This window comes from Poecile atricapillus, chromosome 21 (genome assembly GCF_030490865.1).
Source record: "Poecile atricapillus isolate bPoeAtr1 chromosome 21, bPoeAtr1.hap1, whole genome shotgun sequence".
Taxonomy (NCBI): domain Eukaryota; kingdom Metazoa; phylum Chordata; class Aves; order Passeriformes; family Paridae; genus Poecile; species Poecile atricapillus.
In genome coordinates this window covers 3718807-3741803 of record NC_081269.1, presented here as the reverse complement: position 1 = coordinate 3741803, position 22997 = coordinate 3718807, and the positions used below count along the sequence as shown (strand labels likewise).

The window sequence follows — 22997 nt, the reverse complement described above, 5'->3', positions numbered from 1 at the left end:
TAATAAGGAAGCATTAACATGACCTCGGACTCCGATGTCCGCGCCCCTCCCCAGCCCTGGCACAGCCCTTGCCAGCATTAAAGCTAAAGACAAACAACCCCCACCTGTCAGGGTCTCGTACAACCCTTGTGTCGTGTCCGCTTTTTCCTCTCCTTCCCTCTGAAGACACCTCGGGACGAGAACAGGGGAGGGGGCTGAGCTCACCCTGAGTGCTGCTGCTCGTGGCCAGCCAGGCACGGTCTCAGCTCCTGGGTGCTCCTGCTGACCTTTCTGTAGTACCTTGTTCATGAAACATGTTCTTGATGAAGTGAATAAATTCAAGCTAAATCATGTACAAGCGTTGGGACTTCTCCATTTTAGAGTTTCGTTCTAACCATGTATTAGTCATGCATATTTTATTTATGAAAGCTGTTTATACAGGAAAAACTGTTGAAATTTTACCAATATCTTAATAAAACAGTAATTTAAACCACACTCCAGGTAGTCTGGTTATTGAAGAGCTAACAAAGGCAGCAAGCAGCTCTGCCTTTAGTGTGGTGAAAGGGGGTTTCCTTTGTGGGATATGGAACTGGAGTTACTCTGTCGAGCTCTGGCTTCCTGAGCTCTGGCTCGGGGCCCATTGTGGCCAAAAGGGATGGGGCTGTTATGGCACAGCCCAAGGAGATCAGTGTCTTCCAAGCCCCTTTTTCCCCCCCTGCTCTTTCCAAACCAGCTCTGAATAAGCTTCCATAAAAGCTGAGCAAAGCAACAGCTCCGCTCTCGCCCCTCCAACAGCTGAGCACCAGCTCCAGAGCAGCCCCTGTGCCTCAGTGGTCATTTCCTTCAGCTTGGGCCTCTCACTGGGAGTAAAGCAGAGCTCCCTGAGCCCGGTAACTGAGCTGTGTGCAGGGATCACCACAGCCCCAAACACTCACACGGCACCTCCAGGGCGTGGGCCTGGCCCTGGTCCCCTCCAGGCTCAGCACTGGCACAGGATCTGCTCCTCTGCAGCTGAGTAACAAAGCAGCTTGGGGGAAAAACCCACATCCTTCTCCATTCCTGCTTGAATCAAGGAGATCTAAGCACTTGGTGTAGCTTCTACAAATAGAATCCCAGAGGGATTTAAGTGCTTTTCACTGAATAATTAAGGAAAAAAGTGACAGGTGGATGGCAGGAAAAAGTCCCTCCATGCACAGCCTGGTGTTGCAGCAAGTGGAGCTGACTCCACCGTTTTACTTATCCACACACAAAACACCTAAAATTCAGATTTCAACATTCATTTTATTAACAAAGTGCAAACAGTTTTAAACTAGGAGTTGTAGAGCACATTCACACGGACGCAGGCACACGAGGACAACACCAGGCAGGTACTGACAGGGCTCATGCTTTGTCACTAACCAGGCATCAGCTCTCAGAGGAGCTTCACAAGGACTTTAGCAGCTCAAAATGCAACAAACAAAGAGTTTGGCAATGGGTGTGGTTGGTCCACGTCACCAGCTGGGGAAAACAATTGGAGTGGTGGCTGTTTTCCCCCAGCTCTGGAGCCACCCCAGCATTCCAAAGGACAGTCACACACTCGTGCTCATTCCAGTGGCACAGCAGGACAGGACTCAGCACCTTCCCCACAGCTCCTCAGAGCAGCTGAGGCTGGTGGAGCAGCAGTGCCAGTGCCAGGCCTGCTCTGTGCCCAGGGGCAGGGCTGAGACAATGGCAGAAGAACCACGCTGGCCAGAGCAGAGAGGACACACAGCCATGGGCAGCAGCCTCAGGCTCAGCTCCAGGGAATGCACACACCTCTCCCAGGGATGCAGCCGTGGGTCTTCAGGCCTCGAGCCCGTGCTCTACCTGCTCCAAACAAAGTCAAGTTTGCACTGAAAACTCCCCTGCTGGAGCAGTTTTAAAGCTTCAAACAAACACAATCTTACAAGATAAAATTTTATGCCAGCTATTTCAATCCAGTCAGTTCTGGAATCATTCAGAGCTCAGCCCTCCCTCCCTCCCTCCTTCCCAGACTGCCTCACAGGCACAGGGAGCTCAGGATCCTGGCACAGGATGAGCAGTGGCTCCGGGGCTGCAGCTCCTGGAGCAGCACAGGGAAGGTGCAGCCCCAAGGAGACCCTTCCCAGTTACCTGGTGCTGTCATCTCCAGGGACAAAGCTGAGATCGTCAGCACTGGCCTGATCCCCATCTGGTAACACCGAGGAGTGCTCTGAGGGTGAAAACAACACCAGCAAAGCACAGTCACCCTCACACAGTGAGCACACAGTGAGCACACAGGGAATGCTCCCTCCCCTCCCTTCACTCAGGCCAAAACTTCATCCCCTCCCAGGCCTCCCAGCTTTGATCCGTTGGATTGGAAGGGAAAGCTTAACCTGAGGACTTTCTGAAGCTCCACTGAACTGCTGGAAGCACATTCCTGCCAATTAAGATGCAAATCCATGTCTAAGGCAGTGGTTACCTCCCTGGAATTAGCCTACTTACAGTGCCAGTCCTGGCACACAGGGAGTTCCAATTGGGAACTGGAGCTCTGGGTTTTCCAACCCTTCCCAGAAGACTCACCTAAACTGACTTCTCAAGGCTAGCAGGAGTTTCCCTCTCCTGTTCTGAGCTATTTTAATTGGGATCCCAGGAGAAGAGTTCCAAATCTTACTGGCACTTGGAGCTTTAACACCTCCACATCCCCCCCCCAGGGATCTGTATCCGAGGAGCTCTGGGAAGACTGGGAATGTTTGGGAAGAGGGGCTCCATCAGCTCTACCTTCACTGGAGGGCTGGACAGAGAAGGCCTGGTTGAACACCTCTGAGGGAGAGGTGGCATCTTCCTGCTCCTCATTTTCCGTGTCACATTCGATGTCACTGTCACTGCTCATCCCTGGCAGGAGGTGAAGGACGTGCTTCTGACACACCCCAGCTGCAAGAGAAACCAGAGACAGCCAGGGCAAAATGATGGCAGTGGGATCTGCACAGCTGAAATGTCTGACTTTATCCATGGGAGAGTTCCTGCCAGCTCTTGGGACCTGGTATCAGGAGAACAGAGGGAAGGAACACTTTCCAAGCACTCAGGGGTCTGACAGAGCACTGGGCACCAGCCCTCAACACAGCTGGATTTGTCCTGTGTGTCACCAGCTGAGCTGCTCAGTCTACTCTACAACTGGGACAGGAAATAAAAGTTGCTTTTCTGGGAGCTAAAAGGCAGCACAGCCCGTGGGGCAGGTGGACCTACCAGGCAGCAACAGGGCATTTGAGTCTCACAAGAAATTTCCCCTCCAAAGCAGAACCAGAGCTGCTGGTGACCCCAAGTGATGACCTTGGGTATGCACTGGGCAGCCAGAACTCTCCATGGACAATACAAAGTCTGCTTGGCTCTGCTTCTTAAAGGCTGATACTCATTGCTAAGAAAAAGCAAAGTGAGGGGCCAATTCTACTGTAGTTTTCCCTCTGAAGGGAAAAAAAATTGCAATATTTGCTTCCTGGGGTTTTTAACAATGAAGTATTTCAGTTTCTAAAGCGTTTTCCTATTGGGCTCCCTGCTCTGAGAGCAGAACTGCAGGAGCACATCACGATCACGCTGCAGTGACTAAGAGCAGAAATTCAGTTTTGTCACTGAGAGACCTTCTGTAAATGCCAACTCCCACACAATATTGCACACTGCAGCTCGAGATGGATGCTGGCACCTTAATATAGGCTTTGCGCTACAATCCAGTCATTGAAATTCAAATTAGTGCAGGGGTGGAAGGCAGGAGAGTTTTAGCAAGATAAGAAAAACTCTATGTGGACTTTTATAAGGGAAAAAAAAAAGCAGTGTTATTTTTTTCCAGCATGGAAAGGATGCAGGAAGGGAGGGGGAAAACTTTCCTTCAAGTCTCTAAGGAAACTGGATTATGCACCACAACACCCAGCACGAATGAAGGGCTGGAGAGGTTCTTGTGTGGCTGTGCAGAAAGTTACCCCGGGGGGCTGTCCCTGAAGGCAGCAGAACTACCAGCCAAGGTCACTGGTTACTATTTTAATTAGATATGAAATTCTTCTCAAGGCCACTCCACAGAACAGCAGAGCAAAGTCCTGGAGCTGTCTCAAGGCACAAAAAGCAGCTGCTTGTCCAGAGAGTGATGGCCCCACGTGCCAGCCCCGACCCTGCCCCGACAGCAGCCACACAGAGATTTTCTGTCCTCACTCAGATTTATTCTCCAGCAGCCACCTTACAGCAAAGTTCAACAGCCATGGAAGCAGCTTTTGGGGGTGGTTTTCTCTCCTTCTTCCCTGCTCCAGAGGCGGAGCAGCAGCACCTGGAGCGTGGCCACGCTGCACCTGCCCCCCACAAGATCCAATTTACCTTCCTCTGGTCCTGCAGAGGCACCTTCAGAGCCCATCCCCTGCAGCTCCCCGGGCTCAGAGCTGCTCTCCAGACCACCAGACTGGGCTCCTTCCGTCCGACATCCCTTGGAGTTTGAACTTGGGAAAGAATTTAGGAGAAATACAAAACGTTAGAAATTCAACCTTAACTCAGTTGTGAAAACAAAGCCTTCTAGTGCCACATTGAGTTTTACTTCTTGTTTAAGTCTCCTGCATTCCCACTTAAACTTCCAGCTTTTTTTAACATTTTAATATTTCTAAATCAATCAAAAAACCTTGAAAATTTTCAGTATTTTCCAAAAAAGGTGATGCTACTTATTTAGAAAAAAAACCCTGAAAACTCCATTGCCCTTTGTTTAGGTGGCCAACAGAGAACTATCATGAAACAGCTGAAAAATCGAGCTAGAGTGAAAAACATCACCTTAAATGAGGAAATCAAAAGTGATTAAATTTCAGTTAGAGGGTATTTTTGCATATTCAGTTAGAGGGTATTTGTATTGAACAGTAGGAAAGCAGACCTGGGCTGCCCTTCAATTCCAAGTGTCAGACTCCAGCCAGAGCTGATCACAGTAAGAGAAAAAATGGAAAAAAAAATAAAATAAAAAAGACAACTTGTAGCCTAGTTATAAACCCAAAATTTGCTGTCCAGAGGGAACAGCAGCAACCAAGTAAACTTCAAAGTAATTTCTCTTTCACGCTACAAGCACCTGGTTTTAGGAGATTGTGGGGTTTTTGTAGATCAAGGGAAGGTGGGGGAAAGAGATAAGAGGAAAAATGAAGAAACCCTTACCCCAGAGCACCAACTTTTCTGTTCTTCTCTACAACAGCCAAGCCATTCAAGCCAGAAGCTCCCACCTCAGAGTCTGATCCCTCACAGGGTCTCTCCTCCTGCTTTGGCAACGCCTCGGCAGCCCCGGGGCCGGCCAGGGCCCGAGCGTGGGGCCGAGCACTCAGCTTGGAGCTCCCCAGGCCTCCTGAGCAGAGAGAGCACAAATGAGATCCATGGGATCCTCCCCTCCTTCTCTGAATGTTGGAGAGGACCAAAACACCAATCTCTGTGTCAGGGGTTTCCTTGTGCTTGCACTAAAGGAAGGGCATTGTGCAACTCGGGAGCAGCACTACCAAAAAATCCTTACTGGAGTTTCCTCGAGTTCCCTCTAAGCCAAATCACAATTTAAACCTGGCTCAGTGCTGTTTAATCCTGAATTTTCACTGTCAAGTTCACTCCTGAGGTATTTGCTGAGAACACAACACATGTATTTATGTTCTGCTCAGTGAACGTGAGGTGCTGCCTCCCAGCTCAGCTACCAGAGGTACAGTAACACTCATCGGCTCGGAGAAAGGATCCCTGCAAATTTCAGGGAAACTCCAGATGCCAAATGAAGGACTCACTGAAAAGCTTTAGTACAAGAGATGTCAATTCCATCCCCCCACAGGTGCCCGTGGCCCAGGTACCCTCAGCAGAGTGGCTGTCCCCCTTCAGGCGCAGGTTCCCGTCCGCGCCGTCCATGGCTCTCCTCAGGGACAGGCTCCCGGCAGCTCCCGAGCGCAGGGGCTTGGCTGAGGCACTTTTCTTACTGGCAGCTGCAAGAAAGTGTAAAAATGTGACAAGTGTTCAGTCAATGCACTGCTGCACCCTGCCTTTATGCTTGTTGTGAGTGAAGCTCCACATTATTCTCACTGTTCATTAACTCCCAGTCCTGTACAAAATCCTTCCACACCTTCCTGTCAGAGGCCTGGGCTGCACAGGTCGTGTTCACTTCCTTACACTGAAACCTCCTCCAGAAAGCTTCACACACATTCCTTCAGCCAGCATGAGATTTTAAATGAGACAAACACAAATCCTGGCTTACTTGCATTTCAGATTCCAGCAAGTCTGGACTGCTGGAATTTGTTCCCTGCAACAGCCTCGAGTTCCCAGATGGGCCTGGTGCAGAGCAGCCCAGGGAGTGACCAGCTCCCACCAGCCTGACACTGGGTTAAACCTCAGGACATTGGCACTGCATCGGGTTTGGCAGTGCCTGTGGAGTTTTTGTGTTTTACAGAGAAGGGCTGAAATCAGTTTCAGCAACTCAAAGGCAGGGCAGGTTTACATTTCTGACCTCCCAGCTGAACCCAAGCATGAGGAACTGCCTGGGGACATGAACCACCTGTAAGGGTGATTAAATCCCCCCTTCTCCATGCACTTACAATTCCTTATGTAACAACTGGTGACTGAAGACTTGGTCAGCAGCTCCATCCCTATTTCCTGCAGTTTGCTGCAGCTGTCAGTGCCACAGGCAGCCAGGGCCCCCTGCTCGATGGAGAAGAAGCTGGGCTGTCCCTCCCCTGAGCCAGCATTGCTGCTCCTCACTTCAGACAGCTGGTTCTTCACATCAGACATTTTGCTCCGAACTTCTGCCATCTGGGTTTTGAGTCTTTTCAGCATCTTCAGGTCTGGGGGCACCCTCCACATGGCCTGGTGCCTCCGCTGGTCTCGATCCTTCAGGGAATAGGATGAAGCTTTGCCAAAGGAAAAGGCAGAGAACACAGCAGGTAAGGAAAACCATTCTCAACTAAATGAGGATACCTAAGAATTGTACCTTTTGTCCTGCTGTGAAAGTGAGGGACACACATTCTGTCCCAGCACAGCACCCCACTGGGGCTGCAGGCACTGCCAAGCTGCTGGGACAGCGGGATTTTATTCCCAGTCATGGAAAAAGGTCCCCAGTCCTGCTCACTGGGAACAGCCAGGCTCCCAGTACTGCCGCAGGAATTCTGGTGACACCTGAGCTACCACCCAGCCAGCCAGGCTGACAGCTCATGTCAAACCTGCTTTTATAAAACTTGTTGACTTTGTGTAGAAGATCCTCAGACCACCAATATCTGATAACACAGAGAACACAAAAGGAATCTGCAGCTGGAGAAGGAATTCCCTTAAGTACCTCACAGCAGAAGACCAGGCTGAGCAGCCAATGCCTGAATAAGCTTCTGTGCTGCTCAGCTGGAATTAGATCAACCTGGATCTCTCTGAAGTGTTATAAATTCCGTGTTTCTCTGCAAATTCAACTGTTCCAAACAGTACAGTCAAGTGGCTCTTAGAAACCTTCACGTCAGGAGGTGAGGTCTGGCAAACTCCAAATGGAACAGCAGCTTTGTCTTCACTGACCAAGTTCAATTTGACTGGGAACAGTCAAATCCCAAGGGAAGCGCCACAAAACAGGTGATTTTGGCTGTGTTTTCAGTAGCTAAAGATTCACACAGCTCAGCACAACAGGAGAGCTTCACCCTGCTTGAGTGGCACAGCACAAAGTGCAGTGCCCTCTCCTCAGCTCCTTTTGTCCAGGCCTTTTTCCAAAAGCAAAACAGAACTGGGACTCACAGTTTGTGTCCTGTTCCTTTTTTTTTTTTTACTTCTAGAAGCCACTTCCATTTTTGGAAATATGGATTAGATTCACTGAAAATTCATGGCTGTTTATGTAACTCCATTTAAAAAGCTAATGACAAAGGAACAAAGAGTTTGACCCAGCTTTTAAATTCAATGCCACCGATGGCACTGCCACAGCAAACCCAAGCATCACTTGTAGCACAGGGACATTTATTTCTCCTTCTGTTCTAGAAAGTCACCAAATGGTTGTTGGCCAGCAGCTCAAATAAGTGTCAATCATAACAAAATTCAATCAAACCTCAGTAATAAATTTAATTTCTCACTACCAGAGGAACAAGCAACCTCCATGAAGAGCCAGGGGTGCCAAAGCTGCTGCTGCTGCTGCACATGCAGTTAATTGGTATTTTCGGGTCAAGGGTCCCAACTGAACCACAAACACTCCTCAGTTATTTAAATACCATCATTATTTTTGGCTCCTGACATTTTGATCCATTCTTTTTTTTTTTTTTTTCTCCCTTTCCCAGTCCTCACAAGCACTCACATTTTTTTAGCTCTAATGGCCTCTAAATTCCAGGATTTATTATTTTGGTTTGCACCATGCTCCAAGTACTCCCAGCCACTCCAGCTGTGTGCAGGGAGCAGTGGAGCTGCTGCCTCAGCACAGAATTGTGTGTTGTGTTGGTTTCCAGTGCCAGCCCCTCCAGAAAAGGGGCTTTTCAGTCACCCCCCTGCATTTCTGGGTGGAATGAAACCATCAGACACATGGTGTAGTTACCTCTGCTCTGCAGAAGAGAGGGAGGAGGACGTGGCTGAAGGCCCCAGAGGTTTTCCATGCCATTTCTGTCTTTTAGGTCCAACAAGTGGATTAAAATGAGGGGATCTATATCCAGCAAACTGCTGCTGGCTGTGGAGCCCAGGGCGCTGGCTCCCCGCCGCGAGGCTCTCCCACTGGCACTGCTGTAGCTGTGGCTGGTACCTGAGCAGGAGAGACACAAAGGTGGGAGTGTGGGACACAGGGATGCTTAATCCCCTGGGGAAAACAAAAAGAGTTATACAAGTAGATTAGGAATGAACTGATCCCATGAAAATTAAGGAGACAACAGTATTTTGTGGATTTTTGGATGCTGAAAACAATCAGATGTGCTTCTGATTAAAGAGTAAGATAAAATCAGCTGGAAAGGGGAAAGAGCTTCACTTCATACCTTTTATAAAGAAATCTCTTGATGAACAGATTTGTTAACAAATCAATACAAAGATCAGAGTTACTCTAAAGGAGTAAGGAGACAAACACGTCCCTCCCTGAACTCCAGACTCTGAAACAGGGAATTCTGTCTTTCAAGAACCCACAGACTTGTACAGCAGCACAAATACCACTTCTGGTATTTTTGTCCAAAATAAATATACTTAGATTCTATAATATATCTTTATATTCCATATAGATACACATTTCTTTCAGAATCTTGTGGCTAATTTGGGCTGTGATCATCTCCAGGCTGCAAAAAACCCCCAACACCTTACTGTGTTGCATTTAAATGTATTGTGAGCAGGCTTTACTTCATTCCCTCCACATTCTTTGGGTTTTGAAGTGCACTAGACCCCAAAGTGAATGTGTTACCCACTCAGAGGTCACACTGACATCAGTAAAAATTCCTTATCGGTCTCCTATTGATTGGAACACAAGGAATTTCAGAGGCACAAAGCTGCCCTCCAAACTTTGACATCATTTTTAAACCAGCACATTCGGATGATTCTCCCTCTTTTTTTTTTTTTATTGAACCAATGAAGTGTTTCTGCTACACTGCAATAATCAGTACAAACCACATGATGCAGCAGTTCCCAAAATAGAACTGCCTGCAGAACACGCAGCTTGGCATTGCTTCCAAGAGGAGCAGGGGAAGGAATCCAGCAGAGTTTTGCTTTTATGGGAATTCTGGCGTTGTTTTTCATACCTGATGCTCCAGGAGTAGCAGCAGCTGCTGCATCCTCCATCAGATCTCCATCTTCCAGCTCCATAGTACTGCTGTATTCCACATCATTCTCTCCAGACCTTCAGGGATGATCAGGGTGGGAAAAGGAGAATACAACTGTTAGCTTTCCTGAGGTCTTGTTAAATGTTGTGGCACAAACCTCAAAACACAGCATAAAGTGCTGTAAATTGTATTTCCTGCATTCTAACCTACTCAAACTGAACAAAGGAAGTGTAGTAATTAAATTACTGTCTCGTTAACCAAGAGGCCAAAAGTGCCATATGTATCTAGACTGCAAAATGTGATGCTGCAAACTCCTGTGTTTGTAAGTGTAGCAGCACATTCTCACGTTTTAATTAAGATTTCAGGATTTGACATCAGCTCTGCTCAGTCTTGAATTTCCTAATTTAGGTACCTGTCCTCATCATCACTCTCCTACTACTACAACACTTCCCAGGAGCAGACCTCTACTCTGTTACAGCGCTGAGACAGATTCCTTAATAGTGTTTTGGGAAAGAACCTTCACAGATTATCACTTGTCAAAGACAGAATGCAGCACTAACGTAAATAAAGAGATCAGAAAGACACTAATTAGCTGACCAAAAATTCAATGTTTAGCACTAACTCTATGAGTTCGTGTTGTTCCCAGTATAGGAACCACCTCCCAAATCACACTGGAATCCCACACACCCCAGCAAATTACTCAGTTTCCACTGGAATTAGGATGATTACCCTGGGTACAGGATGATCTGAAAGGCATTTTTAGTTACTTACATAGTTTCTTCATCAATGTCATTTTCTTCAGTGTTACTGGTTGCTGTTGAACTTGCTGAAGAGCTGCTGCCATCAAGATGGTTCACCTCATCTTCTCCAGCAAGATCAATATCCAGGTCACCATCTGAGAGCTCGTGCTGCAGGAAAAACAGGAGGTTTTTGATATAGAAACATTCAGTAGCACCTTGATGCATCCCCAAAAGCTATGAACAGACACCCTCTGTCCCCAGTGTCACTATCACACTGCTGTGAGGAGGCTTTCAAAGCACTTTAAAGGCTGGGAACAAACACAAGTCATATTTTTCAGCTGCAACTTGGAGACTTTTTGTGGTAGAATCTTTTAGCTCAGTTCTGGAACATCTCTCTGGAGTCGTCTCTCACTCACAGCTCTCAAGTGTGTCATCTCCTATTTCCATAGCAAGGATAATAAACCTCATTTACAATTCACAAGTTCCCCTGTTTCTATTGCTGCCTTATCAAAGAAAGTTACACATAAACAGAGGCAGGAAACAGAATTCCTACATTAAAGTCTTCCTGCTGAGTCTTCTCTTCCTCCTCCTCCTTGTTCTCCCGTGCTAATCCTGGAGCAGTGAAATTCTCAAGCAGTGCTTCAATGCTTTGTCCAGGTTTCTTTGCTCTTGTCTCTGAGCCCTCATCATTCTGGGGACTGAGGTGAGTGTCTGGAGGGGAAACCCCTCGGGATTTCTGAGTCCGGGACAGTTCAATCGCGAGCCTCTAAAAGATGACAAAAATAACAGCCAAGACAACAATGGAGCAGCAGCATCAAACCAAGCACCTTTGCTGATTTGCAGATACACTCTCACAGGTGATTTTATTTTCACAAACATCCCACTTACTTCTTTCAGGTTATTTATTTGCTGGATGTAACTTGTCTGAGCAGCTTCCAGTTGAGCAATGTACCAGTGCTGATCCCGGCACTTCTGGAAGAAGGTTGGTGAGCGCACTTGGAACCTTCAAAGGAATGTTTGAAAAGAGGTTTTTTTGAGGGAGTTTATTTGGTTTAAGGTTTGTTGTTAAATGTCCCCCCCTTCATCCAAAAAGCCCTGAAGAAAAACCTTAAAATCTGAAATCTAGTGGTGAAATAAACTTAACAGACAACTGGTCCTTGTGGACTCGGGTGTTCTGAACACCCTGACTGGCCACAGTGAGCTCTGTAGGGGGGACTCATGGACCCCAAAGTTCTCCAATGCTCACTACATTTAAAGAGGGGAAGAAAGCACCTTTTTCCTTTGATTCTGGTAGCTGCAGGTCTCTAACCCCTATTAATGCCAGGAGCAGCCACTCCTCAAAGAATGATACACTTAAAATATTCAACAACTCTCTTTGGCACATCTCCTTCTTTAAAGCTGCTGAGGGTGAAACCCATTTAGAACAAAACACTTCACCAATATTTTAAATTCAACTGGTTAATTATTCCCTATTTCAGCAGTAGATTTGTGATGATCCTTGGGAAGGAGAGCAGGAAGCCCCACCTGAGGATGACGGTGTCGTTCTGCCGGTTCAGGTAGCCCTCGTTGGCCAGCAGGTCCAGGCGGAAGAATCGGTTGTACCCCCAACATTCCCCAACTTCAAAATCAGAGGCAAATTCCCGGATGATGTTTTTGGTGGGATCATTGGTGGACTGGTGAACCATTTCTACACGGTATTCATACCTGGCCAGGGAAAAGTCACAGGGATTTGGACCAAAAGATGTCACAATTTCTGAATGGGTCAGGTTTATGAGCTGCACTTCCCCACCAAAGTGAATGGCTGAGCCAGGCTTAAAATTTTACTGAACACTTAAACAAATAGTGAAAAATTAATAGGGAGTAGAGTGAACTCCAGGGCTGAATTACCACAAAGATAGCTACCACAGCTTCCTTTTTATCTCAAGAAAGCCACTGAGTAGCAACTTTAAAATATTATCTCTGTGCCTGATTCAAAGCTCAATGGACAACAAAAATCTCACCATTCTTTTTCAAAGGGCTTTGTATTCTCTGACAGAAAAACCCCAACATCTGTTCTTACTGCAGCTTTGCTTACTTGGATGTCTCTGGCAATCCAGCAGACAGCTCCAGGAACACTGACAGGTAGTAGCCCCGAACTACTCCATTTCCATCCTTGAAATAAAATTGAGCAATTGATTAAAAATAGAAAGGAAAAAAAAATCAGGAAAATTTCAAAAAACCAAAACCATTTGATACAGAAGACTTAGAAAAGTTTAGAAAACAGCTTCAATCAACATTGGATTTGCAGAAGGAATCTACTTTGGATGTTACAGTTGTGATTTTTAGTCTGCAGTGACCTCCTACTGTAACATGAATCAATAAGAAGCACATTCACAGTGTAGCATTGGTATCTCAAATATAAATCTCAAGACAAAGCTTTAATTACTCTATTAACACTTTAGGTATTTGATTAAGTGGAAGTCTGAATAGACAAACACTTATTGTATCAGAAAAACATTATTTTAGGTTAAACATTAGTTCTGAAATATTTTACATACAGTCACATTTCAAAGCTACTCAATTTTTGAGAAAAGAGCAATAATTTGTTCAGAAAAAAAAATCCCATGCAACATGAAAAGTTAGGGCAGTTAACTGAGAAACAATATTAGAGTCACCAGAAGTCAAAAAAAGATACAGCAAAACCTCCATCACACTCACCTGAATCAAGGATGAAGAATGGCTCAACTTGAATCCTCCAGCTTGAAGAAACATTTCAACTTACCATTGAAAAAATAAATTTTAATGCCTTCTGACAGCACAGCTCAGGTAGCTAACCCTGAATTTACAATACCCTGGAAACTTCCACACAGTTCCATTTCTGCACTGCAATAATACAGCTCTGGGCATCCATGGGCTTAACTTATGGAGCCTATTCTTCAAGGATGCCACAAAAATCAGTAAGACAGAGCTGGTGCTCCACCATCAAACTCCTCCACACAGCTGCAGGAGCAGCACTGACCAGAGCAGGGAATGTGGAAAGATCCCAGCTTGGGGTCAACATTCCAACATGGACAAAGCTTCAGAAACTGGAATATTCAGCCCACTCAAGGGACATAGCAAAATACTCATTTTAATGTCCTGTTTGAGAGCTGGATGTAGAGCCAACAACAAAAGCTTGGTTCTCCTCCCACCTTCCCCAGTAAGTATGACTCAAACAGAGTAAATCACTCTATATCTCAGTTCTGTAAGGAACATCTGCAAAAATCCCTGAGACATTAAAATATCCATCAAAGTTTCTCTGCCATATTGGTAGGACCCATCTTTAATTGCTTTTAAATTAACCAAACCATACTGAGCATGTTCTCACTGGAGATCTGGAGGCAGAGGGAATTCTCCAATGATTGGTGATCAACTCATTATAACGTTCTTTTCCTACAGCTTTTCATATACAGCATGAGGCACACTGATGATTCCTTACTGGAAAGCCTGGGAATGAGCTGAGATGGGATAACAATTCCACTTGAAGACATAACTCACCGGGTAAACTTTTAATCTCCAGCACAGTCCTGACACCTGCAGGGGAGGGCTGTACACAGGATCTGCTCGCTGGCGCAAGGTACTGGTGAGAGAGGAAGGAAAATATTTGGTCCTGGGACAAAGCAAAACCCTCATGGAACCATGAGCTGCACAGAGAATTGTCTTTATAATGGAAAATAATTGTTCACCCAGTAAACAAGTGATTTTTAATGGAATTCCCATCGTTTAGTCCACATCTCACAGTTTTCTGTAGAGATTGCTCTGTTTTAAATAACACTTCTCATGTACAGAAGGAACAGAAGGATGGTGCCAATATTCACAGTAATTTAAGATATTCTTACCTGAAGTTTTCCAAGACAAATGTGGTTGAGTCATAGGCTGGAACCAATTCACTGTGGGGGAAAAGAATAAATACATTACACTTGATTAACATGGCATTAAAAATCCCAACTTTCGCAATCTGTACAAGAATTTTAGATGATTTAGGTCACCAGAGCCACTGAAATTGACCAGGATTACACCAGGTTACTGCAGTATAATTCCATTTATAAGCCTCCTTAGGAGGCAACACCTTGGTGCCATTGGTAAACAAACATTTAGAGTTAAAGCAGGACACAGCCAAATCAATTTTTGCTGAGGAATTCTTGAGACTTCTCTGACTTTCCATTTTTTGGAGACATTTTTTCAGCACAGGCTCTCTCAGAACCCAGCACCAACAGCATTCTCCTGATGAAGAATTGTGCTATGAAGTGATTTTGGCTGTATATTCTGAATTAAGGTGACCTGCAGAGGCATCTCATGAGAGCCTGGCAATTATATACTGAATGACCCAATAATAAGAGATAAAAGGACAAATCAGTAAACTATGTGTAAAGGAGAAGAAAAAATTGTGAGCTGGAACCCACTGTCCTGACTCCCCAGCAGGGACTACAAAATAAACCCTGCTGGGACAGAAAAGCCTACTTGCAGCACAGGTTACTACAAGGAGTAAGTTAAGAGAAAACTCTCCTCTCGGTACTTTAAACATTATTTTTAAACACTGAACAAACAGAACAGAAATGCAATACTCACCTTGTGAAGTCTGGGGGGACAGGAGTGGTGACAAATGAGGCCATGGGCTTCCGATGGACCTGCTGGAACATCATCAGGATCTCTGAACTTTTGGATATCAGCTCACTCTTGCTGCAGGACCGTAACTATGTGGGAAAAAAAGAAGGAAAAAAGTCCTTAGCTCAGTAAAAAGCAGAGCTTTTATCCACTTTTGCTTTTGAACAACTGAATTGCATGTTTGTCACAGCTTCAGAAAGCTTATCCACAATACAATGTCAAAATGGAGCTTGGAGGTTTTGGGGTTGGGTTATTTTGTTTTCTGGAATTCCACAATGGAAATTACAACAGCCACTATGTGTTCCCTTAGATTAAACTAATTTATATAGACCTGGGTCATTTTGTATATTGCCATTAATCCCTGTAGTAATTTTTCAAGCAACACAACACCTTTGAGTACTTCTAGAAGACACATTTATTTTTAAGAAGAAATTGTGCAACCTAAGGCTACATCAATGAAAATATATCCTCCAGAAATATCCATCAACTAATATTTTTAAAATAAAAAAGTAAGAAATAAAGATCCCTCCTCAGCTGGCCTATCTACACAACATTTAATCTCTTTTCATAATTACCTGATGTTCTACTTCTTGAAGCAGGGTTTCCAGAAGTTCAGTTTCTTGAGTAAGTGATGTCTTTTGACCTGTTTAAAGAAAAGATGTTAAAATACCCCAAAAACACATACTCACTGTTTCTTAAGAAAGTGTATTTTCTTTTTTTTTTTGCTTCCACTTGGAAGCTGCCCCAGAACATACTAAGGTAAAAGATTTCTAAATGTACCAAGGTTGATTGAGAAAGTATTTGAACAGCAAGTCTACATTTTTAATTAGAGCTGTACTGAAGAACTTATTTGAGGTTAAGTAACAAAACACTGTGTCCCAGAAATGGCAGGTTTTTTGTTTTGGGGTGCTTTTTTGGACAAGAAGAAAAGCAGGTTTGACTCTTATCTAGACAAGCCCCTCTCATATTAAAATTACACTAGAAGAACTGTTCTAGAACTGTTACACACATGTATTTTCAAACTTTAAATATTAGAAAGATGCAATTCTTGACCAACATAAATGATGAAGTAAAAGCACTTCAGTTGAAAGGTGCTAAATAACTTCCAGCTAGATGGGAATGTTTTCCAAGTTATTATATAGGAGTTTTTAACAGAATATAATCAGGTTATGTCAAATTTAAAACTTATCATAGTAACTACATCATTAACCATAAGCTTTGCTGCAGGTGGAAGTTTTCTGCTGGCAGTGAACTTGCTCAACACCACAGTATGGAAGGAGTCAGGCTCCCAGGGAAACAGCGTTCCTCAGTGGATTTACACATTGTTAATAAATTGCTGCTCCTCCTCAGGGAGGCCAATACCCACCCATCAGAGTGATGAGCTTGTTCTTGAGCTGGGTGTCCAGGCGGGCAATCATCATCTCCACGGCATTGCGGATCTCCCGCACGCGCTCGTCCTTGGCGCTGCGCACGGCCTCCACGTTCCGCTCCTGCATGGCCAGGAGAAACAGGGACAAAAACCCTCACACAGCTGCATTTCCCACTCACTCACACCTTGGCTCCATTCTCTCACATCCCAGAAAGCCTGAAGTGTCCCTAAATCCCCTGAGAGGGAAAACAGCAGCGCCAGAGTAGCGGGGATTTCACTGGATCCCTCAGAATGCCCAAAAGTTAACTGGGAAGCTGAGCTGACCACACAGGGATTTGTCACGTGGGGATTCTTTAGTAGCAGACCTGTAAATGCAGCTGCCAGTTTCTCTTCTGCAACTTCAGCACAGAAAAGTTCTTTGTGGTAACGAGAATAATGTGATAAAACCAGAAAAGTTTTGTGGTAATGGATAAAACCAGTATCCTTCTCCCTGGCAGGGGAAGGCCACAAACTCTCAGCATTTTATCACCACACTTTATAAAAGTCACATCTGGGCTGGAGAAGAGCAAATCTATCAGTGCATGTGGCAAACAAGCATCTGAACAACGGGCAAAAAAAATACAGAAACTCACTCCAAAAATTCCTGATTTTATGTGCACAAAGATTACACATCATAAATGTAACAGCAAACAAAAGTAATCCTTCCTGGGATACAAGAAACTGCATCAAACTGATGGAATTCCCACTGAAACTGCCCAAGCTGAACGTGTCAATATTTGGATTTTTGACCTGTTTACCCCACAGGGAAGAAAAAGGTGATGCACACACAAATCTCCAACTGGTGAGCTGCTCATCCTGCAGCCTCAAATACATTTACAGTTTATTATCCTAATAAAAGGAAAATAAGCTGCTAGAATAAAGCATTTTTGTACTTTTTTAGCATGACAGAATGCACTTTAAGTGTTGACAAAAATATATCTTTCCAAGAAGTGTTCAACTCCAGCTTTTAAACAGCACACCCCAAAAGAAAAATTCTGTTACCTAACTCTAAACCAGAATTGAGAATATTTTGATCTTTCCACATTGTATAAAAAGAGTCAAATGAAAAAACAAAAAGGTCTCTCTATGGGATAATCTCACCACCTGCCAAATGGTACTACTTTCACTTCCCACTTTATCCCTTGCCACTGGAATACTACAGGAAAACTTTCTTACCACTTCCTGCACCAAACTGATCAATTCCATGAGTCTTCTCCTCAGCTTTCCCACTTCTTCATTTACTTTTGTGACGTGCTGCTCGTAGATTTCTGCCAGTGGTTTAAAAGTATGTCCTCCATGCTGTTCAAAGAGAGAAAGGGGGAGGAGGAGGAGGAGGTGAATAACAGAGCATCTCTTTTCCACTTTATTCCACTCCTATTAAATTCCTGAAAGAGAAGGGAAGAAAGCCTACGAGTGTATCACTCATTCTGGAAGAGTTCCAAAGCAGATTGTATGTAGGAAGTCAGTCTTTCACTTCCCTTTGTAAGAAGTCATGAGTTTGGCTCTCATTCCATCAAAGCTTCCTGTCAGGAGTTATTTGGAGTCTCAAGAGTCCTCCAAAAATAAACTGCTTCATTCATTGTGCAATCCTTTACCAAATCAAATATTGATAGAAGGTTTATTTTTATCGTTATTATTAAAACACCTTCCCAAACAAAGGCAGCACACTGTTAACCACTTACATTCCAAACAGCTGTTTCTTCTTGAAATACCTTTCTGGATGGATAAACACTGATGAATTTAATAGCTTTGGGGATTAGAGGCCAGGACAATTAGACAACAAGTGTTATCCACGTTTTCTAAACAAGGCTTCTTCCTTTGCCCACAAAACTCTCCCCACCACACAGAATTTGTCCAAAACATCATGAAGGTTATAACAAGGAATGTAATTCTGACCTGCTTTTGGCAAAAATTCAATTTCCTTCTCTAATTATGAACAGAAAGTATCGTGTTTCACAAGCAGTGTTACTAAATAATAAATACACCTAAAAAGTGCAATATTTGCATGGCAATCCAACAGCCACAACAGGAGTTTCACAGCATTTCTAGTTCTCCAAAACCACTGTCAAACACAAAGTTTGAAGTCCCTCACACCGTGTGCATTCCAGCAAGTCTCCCTTACCATTCCTCCCCAGAGTGCACACTGGTGGCAGATACACTTCTTGCAGGTCCAGCAGAAAACACTGAGCTTCTCATGATGGTTTTCACACCTTAAACCAAAAAATACACGTCATCCACAGAAAATTGTTATGAATTTTCTACAAATTCAGTTTAGCATTTTCACTTGTTTTGCTATGCAATCCTCCAACTAAAGCACAAAACATTTTTTTCAAGAAGAATAATTACATACAGTAAAAACCTTTTGTAAGATAAATGCTGCTTTTAGTATTCTCTCCAGAAGCACTTCACAGATACAGAGAGTACATTACTAAAATTAGCTCCTATAATCCAAACCACAGAACACTTGATACAAAGAGCACTCCATTTACTTGTCCTTTTCATTCTCTTCATGCTTTGTGAGGCTGCAGAGCTGAAGTGTGTCCAGCTGCTGTGTGACCTCCTCTGCCCAGCGACAGTTGACAAGCTCTCGGAGCTGCAGGGGGGCTCTGCAAGAAGGATGGCACAGTTAGAGCAGGAATTTGGCTCCAGGAGCTAAAGGAGAAGCCCTGCAGTGAGTTCAGTTCAATTCTATATTACCAGAAGAGTCACAGGTAAAAAAGAGCAGAAAGTGGACTAGTTATTCCAAGAGGAAAAAAAAAAAGAGTAATTTTGATCATTTGGGAAGAGGTAGGAACTGAATACAGAATGGCTACACGGGCATATCACATGAATTACAGGCATAAAAAATGGACACTTTCAGCATGAAAACTGAAGCTCCTGGGCTGTGACTTTTGAGAGAAGAATATAAAGAGGAATTCCTTTAGTTACTCCTATTACACCAGCTATGTGCACAGCAGTGCTACGTGGGAAGAACAAAGATCCTGCCTAGACTACATTTGAGAATAAGTATTATACCAGGGCCAATTTTTATAGAAACAGCAGGCAGGTCTCAAAAAAATCAAGCTTATAAATTTAGTGCAACCTGCACTGAAAAAGAGATTGATCATGACAGGACAATGCACTCAATTCCTGATATTAAAAATACCTTACCTACAATGAGGGCACTGAGCTCTTTGTTCGGTCAGCCAACGCTGTGATGGAAAAATGAAAAACCTCTTTAAACAGACTGGAATGAAAGAACTGCAGGCAAATACATTCTATCATTAATTAGGAGTTACTTATTTTTATTACAGCTTTCCTGTATTTTTTTCCTTTTTAAACAAATTTTCAATTTAATTGTTCAACCACTTAGTCACAGAAGAAGCTGCTATTTGTGTCTTAGTAAGAAGCAACCACTTGTCTTTAGATGTCAGAGATACTTCAGTTAAAATTATACAGAGAATTCTGAGGTACCAAATATTGCATTAGAAACCACCCACCTGGCAGATTCCCAGAGTCTTAGACTAAAGAACATGTTTCAATAAAGGAAAGAAAAAGACACCACAAGCATCTTCTAATTAGTCTTCAAGGTAATTTATTTCTTCCTCTTGGGTTATTTTTAGACAAATTAAATACCTGAAGTTCAATGATCAAATCCACAAGGACCCTGTGAGTGTTTCTCTTCCAGAAAGCTCCAGGGACAAACAGCTGAGCAAAGAACTTCACCTGCCCACTACAACTCACAAGTGTAAAAGCTCAGCAGTTGATGGGTTTATATTTGTCATCTCTCTACTACATTTAAAGAGTCTCATGAATAATCTCTCACCACCCAGCAACAATATGTCATCTAAAATCCTTAATATGCAGCACGAATCCTTCACCTACAGCTCTTGTCAGAGCTTCCAGAGCGAAGGATGAATGTCTGTTCCAATTTCTGGAAATACTACGGGAGATCTGGAAACCTCAGCTGAACCTTTTACTGCTAAAGCAGCACAAAACAGCATCTGGATTTGGAACTGGAGTGTGATACACTGGGAACCATTGCCTCAACAAAGGAATGAGGATTCAGGTGCTGCCTCAGGCTCCCCTGAGAAAGATTTAGCCCCACCTAATCACACCACACCAGCCTGACTAGCATTATAAAACACCTCAGGAGGTGATGCTGTGACCTTCCCAGATGCAAAGTCAGCATTTGATTTCTGTCCCAACTTTTCTCTTCTATACTGGCATCACCAACTCTCAGGAGAAGCTAAAGAAGGGATCATTGTGTGTCTCTTCCTTAAAGCAATTATTCCAGATGGTGCCTATAATTAGCACCACTGAAGGCAATGCACAGCTTGCCTACTTCTTCCTCAGGGGCGTTATAAAAGGTTTTGAAAGGGAAACTAAGGAAGGGAAGGAAAAAAAAGGAATCCTTCAAACTCCAGAAAAAAGAATGTTTTCATAAGCTCAGTCAGTTTTCAGTTCAAACCTTTGAAAGAATAGACTAAAGCAAGCAAACTCACCCGGATACAGCTGAAACAGCAGAGCTTGGAGCAGTGAGGGCACAGGCGAGCATCCCGCAGCTTCTCCATACAAATAAAACATCGGAACACCTCGGCAATGCTCTGCAAAAGGGGATTAGCACTATTGTTAAACATGCTTCAGACACATCAGGGCTGCACTTGTTTTCCAGGCATGATGCCAGGGTTCAGTCCTGTTCCAAACAGCACACCTCTGAGGGAGACACAACCTGGACATCACAACTCTCCCCCTCAGCTTCTCCTACGCTGCACCAGGACCCGTGTTATATCACTATTCTCTTCCTTCAAGGAATAGTTTATGTTTGTCTTATCTCCTTTGGAGCAGGCCTTTCTGTAGCCAAGATACTCCTGTGTGTGTTCACAAGGGATTGAGCAGCTGCCAGAAGAAGTGGTGTTGTACTTGCAGACAGTGGACTGGCACTAAACTATTTCTAAATCATGGTAAGTGCACGTATGTGTAATACACAAGAGGTGCTGAATTGAAATGGGTATTTTTCTGACGTTCATAAGACTTATATTCTTTTAAGGTCTCCCATTAGCACTAGCTCCACTATTTCTACTTTCCCCCACCCCATTTAATCAACCTTGAGTGATAAAAACATTCCCCAAACGAGAAAGGTATTTTGAAAGCAGTGTTTGTTTTCCATATTGATACTTTTTAACTGATAAGGAAGTTTTACATCCTGTATCATACAGGAGTTATAATACTTCTGGTTACAACTATGGAACTTCACAAGGTCCTTCGGGTGGGCTAAATTTTTTGCCCACAGCATTAAGATTGTGAATCAGCACAAAAGCAAGACATCTTCAATTGATGGATACCACAGTATCTCCCACACATTAACGTCTTCTTTAACGGTTGCAAGCCATTGAAACGCACCATATGCGTTTATGATAACCGCAGACAATTGCAGCCGGTCTTCTACATTGTTCCCCAGCCTGGCCGTGACACAGCCCCCGGCAGGTGTTGGAGCTGCCGGGTCACAGCTACTTCACGGTGCCAAGGCGAGTTCCGTGTGTGCCAGGTCTCCATCCACCCAATCCCCGGATCCATCCACCTCCGGAACTGGCACCTGCGGCGCTCCGCCAGCTCATTTCCTACCCCCTCCCCACCTGCTGCCTGCCTGCCCACCCGAGCCAAGCCCCGCAGCGCCGCAGCCTGTTCCCAGCGCCAGGGCCGCCACCGTTCGGTACCGCTAGGCCTTTTCCCCGTCCCTCACACAGGGTACAGGGACCCTCCGAGGGGCTCCGGTAAAGCGGGGGTGGTGCGGAGGAGAAGCCGCCGCCGCCGCTGCCCCCTCACCGCCCTGAGGCAGCGCGCGCCGCCCGCCCGCCGCTCACCTCCACGCTCTGTTCGTCCATGGCTGCGGCTCCGCCAGCGGCGGGAGGAGGGACGGCTGTCCCCGGCCTCCCTGTCCGTGCCCGCGGGTGAGGAGCGGAGGCTCCGGGAGCCGGGTTCCGAGGGCCGGGCTCCACGCTCCAGCCCCGCGCACCCGCCGGGCCGTGACCGCGGCAGCGCGGCCGCCCCGCCCCGCCCGCGCCGCGCATGCGCGGGGCCGCCCGCAGGGGGCGTGGCCGCGCGGGGGGCGCGCGGGAGGAGCGGCAGCGCCTGAGGGGAGCCGCCGGAGAGAGCTTTCGGCACTCGGATTTTCCTCTATTTTCCTTTACTTTTCGTTTTTTTCCTTTATTATTTTTCTTTATTCTTCCTTACCGGCGAGGTTCCAGGAGCGGGGATGGGTTTCCGCACCCCGCTGACAGCTAGCTTCAGTTACTATAGCCAGCGTTCACCAATAAATATTTAACGCTGCTGATGGTAGTGGCACAGCAAGGATCGAGTCCTCTATTAGAAGATCAATGTGATTAAAAACTACTAAATCAGTTTATGAAACTGATTAATTGCGTGGAACTGATTAGTTACTCCTAGGTAAAAGGGCACACTTGGCAGTAGACATCATAAAATCAAGTTATTCCTGTCCTTTCCTCTTCAATACCCAGCCTGTTTCTCTTTCCATCAAACCCTAAAGCAGTTCACAGATGACTTCAGAAATCAGCCTTT

General features: G+C 45.0%; 1 protein-coding gene across 1 annotated transcript; it reads right to left on the bottom strand.

Moving 5' to 3' along the window:
- Positions 1-1240: 1240 nt before the first annotated feature.
- Positions 1241-22477, bottom strand: TRIM37 (tripartite motif containing 37). Its single transcript, XM_058854309.1, has 25 exons — positions 22283-22477; positions 20924-21025; positions 19590-19630; positions 18929-19045; positions 18562-18649; positions 17616-17738; positions 16398-16521; positions 15607-15674; positions 14996-15120; positions 14266-14316; positions 13925-14006; positions 12483-12559; positions 11933-12112; positions 11297-11411; positions 10962-11174; positions 10440-10576; positions 9648-9745; positions 8474-8674; positions 6522-6833; positions 5787-5915; positions 5122-5305; positions 4312-4430; positions 2737-2889; positions 2110-2188; positions 1241-1824 (listed from the first exon to the last, which is right to left on the bottom strand). Exons 1-25 carry the CDS (start codon positions 22301-22303, stop codon positions 1821-1823), a joined length of 2943 nt encoding a protein of 980 aa, XP_058710292.1. The 5' UTR covers positions 22304-22477; the 3' UTR covers positions 1241-1820.
- Positions 22478-22997: the final 520 nt, after the last annotated feature.